A 13019-nucleotide genomic window follows, 5' to 3' on the forward strand; every position below is an offset into this window, starting at 1 on the left:
AAAAAAGTCTGAAACATCTCAAATGCTCACACTGCAAGCAATGAAAATTTGCTATCAAAATCTCTTAGTTGTACACATATATATTTTTAAAAGTTCTAGCTTGGGTATAGATATTCATGATAAGTAAAAGTAAGAAAAATATTTGCATTTAGAATTGGTGGGAGACGTAACTGAGACCACATTTAGGAACTTACAGAAAGTCAAACAGAACTAAAATTCAAATTTGACATTTAATTTTACATAAAGTTTTCTCAAAGGGTGGAGTTAATAGCTCCAGGTATAGTAAATACAGGCAACAGCTAGAAACTAATATTGCCAATGGCTGAAAGAGAAATAATTGCTTTTGTTGTAGCTATTGTAATAAGCACAATCTCACCCATTCCCTATGGTTTTTCATATTTTCAGAGTGGGAAACATCACTCCCATAGCCACAGACATAGCAGGAAAAATAGTTACAATAATTAAGATAATGAACCTGCCCTCCTTTCCTAATGAAGACCTATAGCAAAATTTCAGGATGGAACAATAAGTCATTTATCCCTCTACAACTGAACAGACTTCCTGACTCCAAATTTTCTCATTTAACAGAAATGAGAAAACCTGTTAGCTCCTGCTCAAAGCCAAACCTGTTAACTTCCTGCCATAGAAATAGCTGGATTCCCTGCTGTGCTCTTATTCTGCTGAGAGAATCTCCCCTCTGTCCACATATCTTTCCAAGATTTTTTAACTGTAGTATACACGTGACTCAGATACTTTAACTGGATCAAAATGTACACAAACAATATGGAATAATAATGTAGCCAACACTACAAAGAAATTTATTGTGTTCTGAACAGAACCAAAATATATTTACATTTTGTAGTTTCATATGAGATATAAATGCATAAAAATGCATAATATAGATAAATACAAGAGCAGCCTTTTTAATCTGAACGGATGAAGAACACAATTAGGGGTAAAATATAAGTCTGGAATGAGTTTAAGTATGCTCATACTTTTTAAATAATTTCACTGATTTTAACACCCACAGTACAGCTTCACACTAGGCTTAGAAAAAGCCAAGTTTGAGGCATTTGCTTGCAAAAACGACTTGCAGTGTGTTTTGATCCAACAGACCTGACCAAAAGAAACTTCATGAAATGGGTCTTTGAATTCATGCTGAAGCATCCTGCCTGCTTGAGATTTATGCTGTTAACCTGATTAAATATGGATGGCAACTGGGTTTAGGCTTAACAGCAAGCTTAGGAAATGTTCCACTGACAGTTTTGACATGGTTAACAAAATAACCCAGCTGTGGAAAATTACAATTATTCAGCGCTTTGCTGAATATATTTTTGTTTTTGCTTATTTTTGGCTTGGTCTAAAGGCAAAAAAGCTAAGAAATTGAAAGATTCATTTTTTTTGCAGGAAGAAAACAGAAACTTAAGGACATGAGGAAGGAGGAAGGGAAAAATTGAATGTAAAAACATATTTTTAAAAAAGACTATTTTAATACAAATTGATTAAATGACAACCATATTTAATATTATTTCAGTAATAGTTGCAATATATTCCCTCAGTATAATTCTCCAGACTTGCAGAGAATGTCATCTGAGGAATTTCCCAGATACTTTGAATTATTCAAACAGTTTCTTAGAAAGTAAAGGATGACAGCAATTGGAAACAGATGTTATAAATTTTCAGTAAACTTTGCCATTTCAACAAAACAGATTATAGATTTCCTAACAGACAACTGACATCCACATAAAAACCCAACTAACTATGTGAAAAAACAAACCTCCAAAAACTAAAGAACCTTAGCAAACATAATAATTAAAAAAAACCCTAAAGCAAAGCCAGCTATCTCTCAGCTCTCAAGTATATCATTCTTGATTTCAAAATTTTTTCAAAATTCAATTCAAAAATATATTTGATATTTCAAATATCAATTCAAAAATAGATAAAAGGGTAACAATGTGAACACTGGCAAACTTTCAAAAATCTTTATTCTAAAGAATACATTTTAAAGAATGTATTTATGCAAGCAGTAAGGAGATTTTTATGATTGAAATACATTCAAGATAGAATATGGTGATGACAAAAGATAACATACGGGTAAATGTTTTTTAAAAAAAAAATCCTGTCATATAAAACAAACAGAACCAGGACCTAGTTTTCTGATCCATCTAAATTTAGAAGTTAGCTAACCATATTTAATTTCTACTTACAATTCTAAAAAAAAAAGCAGGATATTTTTAAAGAAACTCTTTTGCTTATTTTTCTCCTTCTTGATGCTTGGTGATGAATGATATGTGGTGTGAATGTGGTTGAGATCTGTCAGAAAGTCTGCCATTATAGCACTGACATTTTCCACAGTGTTTCTGCCACTCTGGATTAGAAAAAAATCAGCAAGTATAATCCATAAGACTTGAACTCTGGTTAACTTTAGCCCTAATTCAGATTTCACTGGTATTTTAGCTTGGCATTAAATTTAAAATTCATCATTGTGTAGTCCTTCCTTCCTTTTTTTCTATTTTTTTGTAAAAAACAATGAAAGGAAAATAGGTTTTAATTTTTCAGAGAAAAGTACAAAAAAATGCATTGGGGAGGAGATGGGAATTAAACCTTGAAAATACAAAGTTTACTACTCAAAATGTAAACATAAAATTATCCCATTACCTAATGTCAGAATAAATTACTGGCAATACGTAGGGTGGTCCAGAACCTAACTGATGAGTTTATGCAGTATCCCAAAAGATATTCAGGTATCATTTATCTTTCTAGATGTGAGAGATGTAATGAAATGGACTCCAAACTGAGGAACTCTTGCTCTCATTTCTGTTCAGATATTCACAAGATTTTGTTCAGGGACCCAAGGATTAACAATATGTGCAGCACAGTTGAAGACAAGTAAAGAAGTTAAATTTTGTTGCTTCTTCAGAGTTCCACATAAAGGTATGATTTTCATTAATGTTCTTTCAGGTCATATAAAACTAGATCCCTGTAACTATTGCTTTGGTATTTTTGATGAACAAAGCTTTTGTTGATTACAGAGTAACAATGGATAAAAGTAGCAACAATCACTTCATTGATATACATAAAACACTATATGGAAAGCATGTTAAGACAACCCAGAATTGGGAAAACTATCCATAATTTCCTCTATCATATACTGTTGGAAAAGCCTTACATGTGCAGGTACTGATCTTCACAGAGAATTTCAACCTTCCCTCCTAAGAGGGCAACAAAGTAAGGTACAAGGCATCAAGAATACAGTAGTATATTACCGAAGTTCAGAAACAGTGTCCAACTTACACTTTGAAATAAAATTAATTGCTTAACCTAACATTACTTCTTTGCATTCTTATTACTTGTATAATACTAATGTTCCATCAACAAACAGGTATTCCTTGTTATGGCCCTATCTAAATGTTCATATTTAATTTTAAATAAGTGACCTGTCCTTAATTATTGTTTTTACACTATATATTCAGAGTATTTAAATATTTGAGAGGACAGATACATATGCAAGCTGTGCTAATTTAACTTTGGCTGGCTGTCAGATGCTCACCAAGTCACTCCATCACTACCCCTCAGCAGCACAGAATGAGAAAACTGGATGAAAAAGCTTGTGTGTCAATATAAGTACAGGGAGATTGCTCACTAATTAGTGTCATGGGCAAAACAAACTCAATCTAGAGAAAATTAGTTTTATTTACCAACAGTTAAAAATAGAGTAGGAAAGTGACAAATAAGAACAAAACTAAACCGCCATCATCCCAGTCCCTTTCTTGACGGGCTTAAATTCACTCTTTTATTCCTGACTCTTCTGCCCTCTCCTCTCTCCCAAACTGGCAAAGGGAAACACGAAATGGGGGCTGCAGTCAGTTTGTAACACTTCATCTGTGCTTCCTCCTCATGCTCTTTCCCTGCTCCAGAGTTAGAGGCCTCCAACAGGAAATAGTTCTTCACACCCTTCTCCAACATGGGTCTCTCCCACAAGGCTGCAGTTCTTCAAAATCTGTTTCAGTATTCTCCTCCCACAGGGTCAAAGGTCCTGCCAGAAACCTGCTCTGCCCTGGGCTCTCTCCTGGGTCACAGCTTCTTTCACACACACCCACCTCTTCAGGCACATGTCCTGCACACACCACATGTGGATCTCTGCTCCACCAGGGACCTCTATGATCTCTGGGGAACAACCTGCATCAATGGCACTCTAGAGAGGCTCCAGGGGAATCCCTGATCAGCACACAGAGAAACTTCTTCCACTCCTTCTGCTCTGCCTGTAGTGTTTGTGGGGTTATTTCTCTTGGGTACTCTCATTATCTCCTTCAGCTGCTGTTGTACAGCTTTTTTTGCCCTTACTCGAATAAGTTATCGCAGAGATGCCACCAGCTTGCCTGATTTGCTCAACTGTGTCCTGTAGTGGGTCTGTCTTGGAGCCAGCTGGAACTGTCTCAGTCTGATATGGGAACTACTTCTGATCCCTTCCTAGAGAAGTCATCCTACAGCCATCACTGCTACTGAAACTCTGCTTTGTAAGCAAAATCAAAACGCATGTACTAATCAAATCAAACTGAAGCACGCATATTCTGAAGTATTTTACGGAGCCAGAAGAGGTTAAAACTAAGAGTTCTGATTCATCCCCAAACATTAAAACTGTGTATATTCTTATATGGTGTTATCATTCAGGTACTAGGACAGTTTTCATATGGTCATATGCTATTCTGCAGTACTTACAGTTTAAGGAAAAAAAAACCCAGTAGAATAACACAAGCACATTTTATTTGAACAATAGCAGGCATGATCTCTGACTAGAGAGAGGGTCAATTTTGTTTTCATTAGAATTGGAATTTTTATATGTGGAATAACTTTTTTTCAAGTGTTTTGAGAGAAGGGAAAACAACTGCACCTGCCCAGTACAAGCAAAATTGGAAGATACTAGACAGATCAGTGAAGGGGCACTAAAAAGATTAAGGTATTGGAACTTCTTTCACATAAGGTTGAGACAGCTCATCTTGCTTGCCCTAAAGAAGACAAGGATCACTGAATCTCAATATCTATAAACTCCTGATGGGAGGATGTAAAGAAGATGAAACAAAAGTCTTTCCACTGGTGACCAGTGACAGGACTGGAGGTAATGGGCACAGACTAAAACACAGGAGGCTCTTTCTGAACATCAGGAAGCAGTTTTTCCCTGTGGGGGTGAGTGAGCACTAGCTTTGGTTGCCCAGAAAGGTTATGGGGTCACCATCTTCTGAGATATTCAAGTCTGGGCAGCTGCCTCTAGGTAGCTCTGCTTGAGTAGTGGAATTCAACTATAGGATTTCCAGAGGTTTGTTCCAACCTCAATCATTTTGTAACTCTGTTAACCACACTGACAACCAGAGACAAAGCCTTTGTTCAATTAATTTTCTAGAGTTCTATAAATGCAGAATTTGAAAGGAAAATAAGACTGAATAATAATGTTTTAAAATATTCTCATAAAAATAATTTTGGTAAAAACGAAGTTCTGAGGTTTTGAGCTAACACTGCGTCACCCTCTTGTGAATTGTCAGGGAGGGAGAAAGAAAGGAGCATTAAGACATGAATATCACCAGCAGAGTGCAATCCTTAACAATCTCCAAGTCATTAATATCTTAGACCTGCAGTGACCTGTGACTTGCCAGTAAATATGTACCAGTTTGTGAGCTTAAGGGTTTGTTTGTACCAATGGTAGAATGTCTAAAATCTTATTTGGCTTTTTCATTTTTTTATGAAGACTTACCCTTGGGGCATTTAAGAAAGCAAACCATTTTATGCAAAGTATGGCCTTATGGGTCTTAAGTTCATTCAACCACTCACTGGAGATTTTAAGGCCATTTAGAGAACTTGTAGAAAGTGTGGTAGCTGTGTTTCATTTCCTCAAATAGTAGATACTAAATTCTCTCAGCTGACACATTTGACAAAACTTTCAGAAATTCTAGATGTGTATACAGATTTCATCCTGCTAAATAGTTTTTAATTCAAGAAAGAAAAATATGAAAATTCTTTGGGATGAAAAATCTTAAATATTACTTTTGAACTTTTTGCCCATCTGTGGAACAGAGACCGAAACATTTTTCAATAAGTCTTCACACTTTTTTTATGACCTATAAATTGGATAAATTTGATTAGCAGTCCTTGGAACAAAGATCAAACAAACAAATGACCTCCTCCCCAAACACATTTATAATTTTCATTATCAAATTCTAATCAGTTATATAAATATCCTTTTTTTCTTTAACCTAAGTGGAGTATAAAGATGGCTTCCACACAGGACTTTGTAAAATTAGAGTGAAAAATAGACCCGTGTAGCTAAATGGTTTTTGAAATTTTGAAAATAGTCAGGTTTTCACTGAGTCCTCTGATGAATTCAGGTGCAACGGAGTGGGCCTTATAGGCCTGTCTGAGCAGTTAATAGAGTGTGATGCAGATGGAAATAAAAAACAAAATTTAGAGGTAAAATATATCCTTGTACCAGCAAACACAGATGATGATAGCCTTTTATAAAACATTCCTGAGCTGCACAGCTAATTTATGTTTCATTACATCTAAACAAGTCCATTACACTCAGTTCACACAAAATGTTACACCTGGAAATAGAATGCAGCCATTGCTTCCAGGTCTTTAGTTCTTGAAATTAAAGACAACTGGTGTCATAACTTAGCTTAATTGCTCTACTTTGACTCATTTGACATTATCAGAACTCTCAGTACTTTTGCTTTAAAGCGTAGGTATAAAGTACAGGGGATTTTAATACAGTGGTTCAGACAATAGAATAAACATCTTCAGAACAGTTCCTCACAAGGGAAAAGTGAATTAAAGAACTTCAGTGATTTCTCACACAGTTGAAGGCCAAACATGATGTAAACATTCACAAAGTAGCTCTTCTGCTTATAACACAATACTAGTGGGCCCGTGAAATTGCCTTATACCATTTGATAGTTGATTCTGGGAATTAAGTTACAGAATGACATAAAAAATATGAGAGCATCTACTTGGCATACAAAAACTAAAACCATCTTAGGGGAAACAAGAGGTTTTAACAACTATCCATACTCATCTGGTGTCAGATATTTCTTAAAAATATCTGAAATGCACCTAGTACAAAACCGGGACTGTAGAGATAAATTGTATTAGTGAAAAGTGCTATGGTCTATGTGTGCTTTTGTTTGGTTGGCTTAGAGCTGGGAGGGTGGAGGTGGAGGGAGGGATTTGTTTGTTTTGTTTTGGTTTTTTTTAAAGAAAAGCCAGAATATTAAACTTACCTTATTAGTATTGATAGCTGTGATGACCCACACACATTGTGCATTGCTGTCATATTGAAATGGAAAATTGGGGGATGTGAAAGTGCCTCCAGGCCCCTGAAGATTGGATCCACAAGTTTTGACTGCAAAAAGAAAGTTCATATTTTAATTCACATAGAAAATACATGTAGCAAATTCATAAACTGATCACTAACTTTAATCTAGATATGAAGAATTAAAATACCATTGAACAAAAACAGAACCACCTTTTACAAGAGACTAGAACATTCATGTTTAATTATTCTGACAAAATAAAATATACCTTCTCTTGTGTCCAAATTTATAATCTTAAAAAATGTTGAAAGTATTTTGAGTAAAAACAGTAAATACAGTAGCAGAATCTGCCCTATTTATTTTTAAAATTCTTCAAGGACTAACTTATTCCACTTTCACTAATGTCTTGGAAGACAAATTTAAATAGAAAAAACCTTTATCACTGTGCTTATGTGGGGTTTTTTTGTGCATATGTGTTGGTGTATGGCATGTCAGCATTTTTTTCTCCAATAGCCCCTGTACAACCCATTGAATCAAGGGCCAAAGCACTGAAAAGTTTGAATGAATCCTGTAAAAGTTAGGCTGACACAAAACAGTATTATCTATTTCTAAAGATTACAAAGCATATTTATTTTCAATTCACAGTCTGTATGGTTATTTACGATAGCATGTCAGTTAAAAAAACATTCTTATTTACATAGCTTGCATCTCTGTCATGAATAATACAGAGGATATAAACTGTGTCCTTTGTGCTTTCAAGTGACACTTTCAAGGCACTAAATTCCTAGTCTGTTGAAGTCAATAACATTTTTATTGTTCTTGATATTCAGATCTTTGCTGAATGCTCTACTGGTTAACTTTTCCTGTATGAAGATGTAAAACTGACAAGTAACCTCAACTAAACATGAGCCATCCTATTTCTCAGTTATTATCATGACACCACATAAACTGCAAAAGCTAAAGAACTATTTCTTCCACTGTATTCTGACAGACTATCTTGCATAATTGAATAAAACAAATTGACACTTAGATATGTGAAATAATCCTAGAGTTGCATTGCACTTTCACAAAGCATATTTATTTGATCAATACTGAACACAGGAAGATTCTGTTGGATGAAGGCTTGCTCATTCACTCACATTACTCTCTAGAAAGAATGTCACTTTTGCACCACCCTCAGAGAAGCAGTATTCTGGTGATGAGTGTATTCAAAGTCACACCAGATTCTTGGAAAGAAGTAGAGTGTAGAGAGATGAGAGGAAGGCTCCTCATTTAGGATCAGTAGCTGAAGACATTAGGGTCACGAGTGACACTAATACCAAGCATTTTTGTCTATATATTTGATAAGAAATTGTATGAGTCCTTGCAGCTTGTATATGGGAAGTAAGTCAGGAGAGGAAAACAGTGAGTGCTCTAGACAATTTGCTGCTCCATCTAAGCATGTGAGTCCATCCTTTGGAGCAGAGTTGGGATGTAAAGCAGAGCTCCTTTGCCTGTGTGCTGCAGTAGATTTATGAGCTCTGTTTGCTGCCTTTTCTTGGTGTAGACTCATAGTGAAGGTCTCAAAGGAACCATGTTGTTCTACAGTGGAATGAAATCTAAGTCTTTGACCCACATTGTCTATTATTTATTAAATATTCCTAACAGACACTTGCTTCCAGTACTTTAAGTTGAAATTACAGAAAAAAACCCTGCTATGATTGGGACAATTTCTGTGTATTTGTGCACATTCATATTTTCATTATATATTAATGTCTGATCTGTAATACTTTCATTCCTTGATTCAGGTATTCATCACACTACTTGCTGCTGTATCAGGTCATCAAATGTTTTCAGCAAAATTCCTTTTGTGCTTTACTTCTTTCACTGAATTTTTTGCCCTTTATCCATTTGCTCAGGGTCAAAACCAGGCGTAGACTTACTTCTCCACTACTTACCTATTATAAATTCAAGAATTTCTTATCTGCTTATAAAATGTGTTACGAGGAAGCTTCATGAATTACATGGTTTTACATTAAATCACAGCAATTTTGATATCCATCTTGATAAGTTCTAATAATTAGCATGTGATAGGTTTGTGTCAGCTCCTTGTAAAGCAAAATTTATAATGTAAGTTGCCTGCTGAAGCAAGCATGCTGAAATACAAAGTTCAAGTTAAACAAAACAGCATAGGAGAATCTTTTTTAATTAAGAAAGTGGGGACACTAGGATTAAAATTTCAGGTACTTACAAAAAATTTAATAGGATTGGCTATCAAACAATCAATAGATGCCAAATGGAATAATCACTGTGAGGGGAAGAATTTCTGTTTACCTTTACACACAGGTCTATGATCACTCCATGCAGCAAAAACTTCAGCTATCCTCTGACATGTGATACTTTTGGAACCTTGTAGCACATAATCTTCATCACAGGAGAACTGTACTGTTGCTCCCAAGCTAAAATCGAGCAATGACATAAAAAGAAGCATTTTTTAACAAATAGATAGCAGTCCATTGTTCCCATTCCTTTAGATAAGACAGTCTTGACAAACAATACAAATATGTAATCCAGAAATTTCTGCTCTCAATGGTAAAAGGCTGAAGGCTATGTACTAGCCTGATAGTGCACACTGTTCAGCCTTCTCTGGGCCTGCTTTGGCTGGAGCTTTTATTTCTTTTAACAGTCATTTGGAGGTCAAGTGGCTATTTTCTGACCTAACTTCAGGCCTCCATATAGTAAAAATTTGACAAATGTAGACATTGTGTAACTAAAGGTAACTATTTATGTTAATTGAAGCTAGGAAAGAATGGGAAAGTGATATAAGGGAATCACCTAGAAGAAAAGTCCAAAGGTCAACTACAGGAGTGAAAGAGAAATTCCTATTATAAACATTTTATTTCTCTCAGTGAAGACCTCAGGATATAAATAATATGTTCTGAATATCTCCCATCCCTGATTGTTCTTGAGGAAATCTAATGCTTTTGAACTGGTGGGCATTGGAAAGGGGAGCACATATCCAGAGAAAAAAGGCCGGATATTAATAATGTTTCTTGTATTTAAAAAGTAGTATTTTATTAATAAGAATATACTACATTCATTTGTATTCTTGTAAAAATACTAGTTATAGCACTGTTTTATATTTTGTTTAGTAGGTTAAGATTTTAATTAAGCTTGCAGTGATGCTTTAACTTTATAGAAGCGGTCTCTGTACTCTTGCCAGTAACAAGATTTTGAATGTAACATCTACTAGATAAGTTACAAAAAATGAAAGTTACTAGAATGTGAGGATTTGCTCATTTAACCAGCATATGTTTCTCAAATTAATGGGAGAAAATAAAAGAGTTCTAAAAACATATTTGTAGGTGTTTAGCTGTGATAATTTATGAAGTTATTTTGCTGGCTTGAAAAGGTTTTGTACTTTCTCATACGAAGCTGACATCTGGTGCTGGAAACATCTCAGGACAAAACAAGAAGTCCAGAAAAATGTTTTTGGTTGTCGGTTTTGTTTTGTTTTGCTTTGTTGTTTGTTTGTTGGGTTGGGTTTTTTTGTTTTTTTTTTTTTTTTTTGTTGTTGGTTGGTTTTATTTGGTGTTTTTTATTATTGTTTGTTAAGTTTTTTTGAGAGGAGGATTGGGGCTGGGCGGGAAAAGGGAAAAGGGCTGTTCAGTCTGGAAAAATTGAATAAATCAATATATAAATGTATATTCTTAAGATAAGTCTTTTCCTTTTAATATCATTATGGTTTCAAATCTGGATTATAGCTGAAAATAGCCAATACATCAGGCATTTCTCTGATATCAGTACCTCACACTTCATAGTTTCAGCCTACTGTTTTTAAAGACTTGTCTGTCACAGCTGCAAAGTGTAAAATGTTTTATACATACATATGACTTGCAAGATCGTGGCTACACTGTGAATGCTGTTCTCTGGGTATTTTAAGATTAAATGTGCAGTAACTCCCCAAGAGTTTGTTATAGCAGTCCTCCTGTATAACACTGTAAGCCATGTAGTTATCTCACCATGGATGGATGGATGGATGGATGGATGGATGGATGGATGGATGGATGGCCATTTTAGTGTTGCAATTCTTCAATTCACAAAGGCAGAGAGAAAAATAAAAGGGCTGAGCACACAATCCAGAGAATAACTTTTGTCAGGTAATCTATTCAAATGCATCTATGATGAAAAAAGCTACTAAAGAGGATTGATACTTATCAGAACAAGAATTAACTTAAGGGAATTAGAAATGTTAGATACTTGAAAAGGAACAATGTTAGCACAAAATAGTTGATGAAGTCTTGGAAGCACCTGGGCCTTACAGAGGCATAGATACTAAAAAAATGAGGACATGAAAGATGATACAGTCACCTAAACAGATATCTCAGAAAAGGAGGATTTGACAGTGGGTAACAGCTCTATAAACTGTTCCAAAACAGTTCCTGTTTGAGTAAGAATGTTTGTGAAAGAATGAGATAAAGAATAGATGCAGAATCCACTAAAAAAGGAGATATAAAAGTGAAAATCTGAAAACAAGAAAGTAAACATAATGTAAAGGCCCTTGCATTGAAAGGATAAAAGGCTTTTATAGGCAACTGAGGAAAAAGACCCCTAAGGCAAATCATTGAGTTGGAGGATATTTCAAAACTATGGAACAAAAAGACTGTCTATAACTAATTTAAAAAATTATGCACAGCTGCTACGGGGACTATATGGTTAGAAAAGTTCAAAAGGTAGCAATTGGGAAGATAAGAATATCTTTCTCAAGATTAGATTTTCATAATTATCTGCTTCAGAAAGTCATGTTGAGAAAATCTTAGTGTCATTATTATTAGGAAATAAAAAGGAACACTTGAAGAAAAATATCATGGTAATATATTTCCTTTAACTAACCATGGACTGATTTAAAGAGGAAATGCCGAGCAGGAAATACACCATTTACAAATAAAATTAAACTCTTGGTAAAAAAAAAAACCTGTAACAAAAATCCCAGAGGTCTGAATAATTATGAAGATTGTTAAAGCATGATAATTATTTCTATCCCCTACAAAAGTGTAAATAACATTCACATTATGAAGTCAGCTTTACTTGTCCAAATCAGTTTTGATATTAAACTGATATTTAATAGGATATGACTGGACTCAGAGTGGGCCTGGATAATTTACAAAATTTGTGACATATATGCTGTGTGAGTGAGACCTACTAAGGGCAATTAGATAAGCAGATGATAAAGTACTAGTTTAAGAAAGAAAATGGAAGAACAGGAGATTAGTTCCTATGGAAGATCAACTTAAAAAAGACAATGATAGAGAGCTTGTCAAGAAAATGCTGAAAAATATGTCTCTCAGGAACTTAAAAGCATAGTCAAGATTACAATTTTTTAATATTTTGCTGTCATTATCTATCTATAGACTCTTAAGAATGGAAATTCTTTCAACTCTTTCCAAATTTTCTAGTAGCAGAGAATCACAGAATCATAGAATATTCTGAGTTGGAAGGTACCTACAAAGGTTCATGGAGTCCATCTCTTGAGTGAATGGACCACAGAGTGATTGAAGGAGAGATTCTTCTTGTTTCTGATGACAAGGTATTTTTCCAATACCTTTAATCTGTGAGCTAGAGTTATTCAGTTAGAAATTAATCTTTCTCTAAAACCAGTTTGATTACTTGAGTACAAAAAGGCAAAGTGTCACTTCCCTCCATTGGTAGGTGCATGAGGCCCATGAGGTGAATATGATG

At 34.8% G+C, this 13019-nt stretch overlaps 1 protein-coding gene across 3 annotated transcripts in view; it reads right to left on the reverse strand.

Moving 5' to 3' along the window:
* Positions 1–13019, reverse strand: part of CSMD3 (CUB and Sushi multiple domains 3) — a 583179-nt gene that overhangs the window by 310013 nt on the left and 260147 nt on the right. For all 3 annotated transcript variants that reach the window (XM_059857957.1, XM_059857877.1, XM_059857801.1), the window contains 2 exons: positions 9615–9739; positions 7269–7390 (listed from right to left, as the gene is read on the reverse strand). In XM_059857957.1, coding sequence (XP_059713940.1) covers positions 7269–7390; positions 9615–9739 — 247 coding nt within the window. The remainder of the gene's footprint in view (positions 1–7268; positions 7391–9614; positions 9740–13019) is intronic.

Source organism: Haemorhous mexicanus, chromosome 1 (genome assembly GCF_027477595.1).
Source record: "Haemorhous mexicanus isolate bHaeMex1 chromosome 1, bHaeMex1.pri, whole genome shotgun sequence".
NCBI lineage: Eukaryota > Metazoa > Chordata > Aves > Passeriformes > Fringillidae > Haemorhous > Haemorhous mexicanus.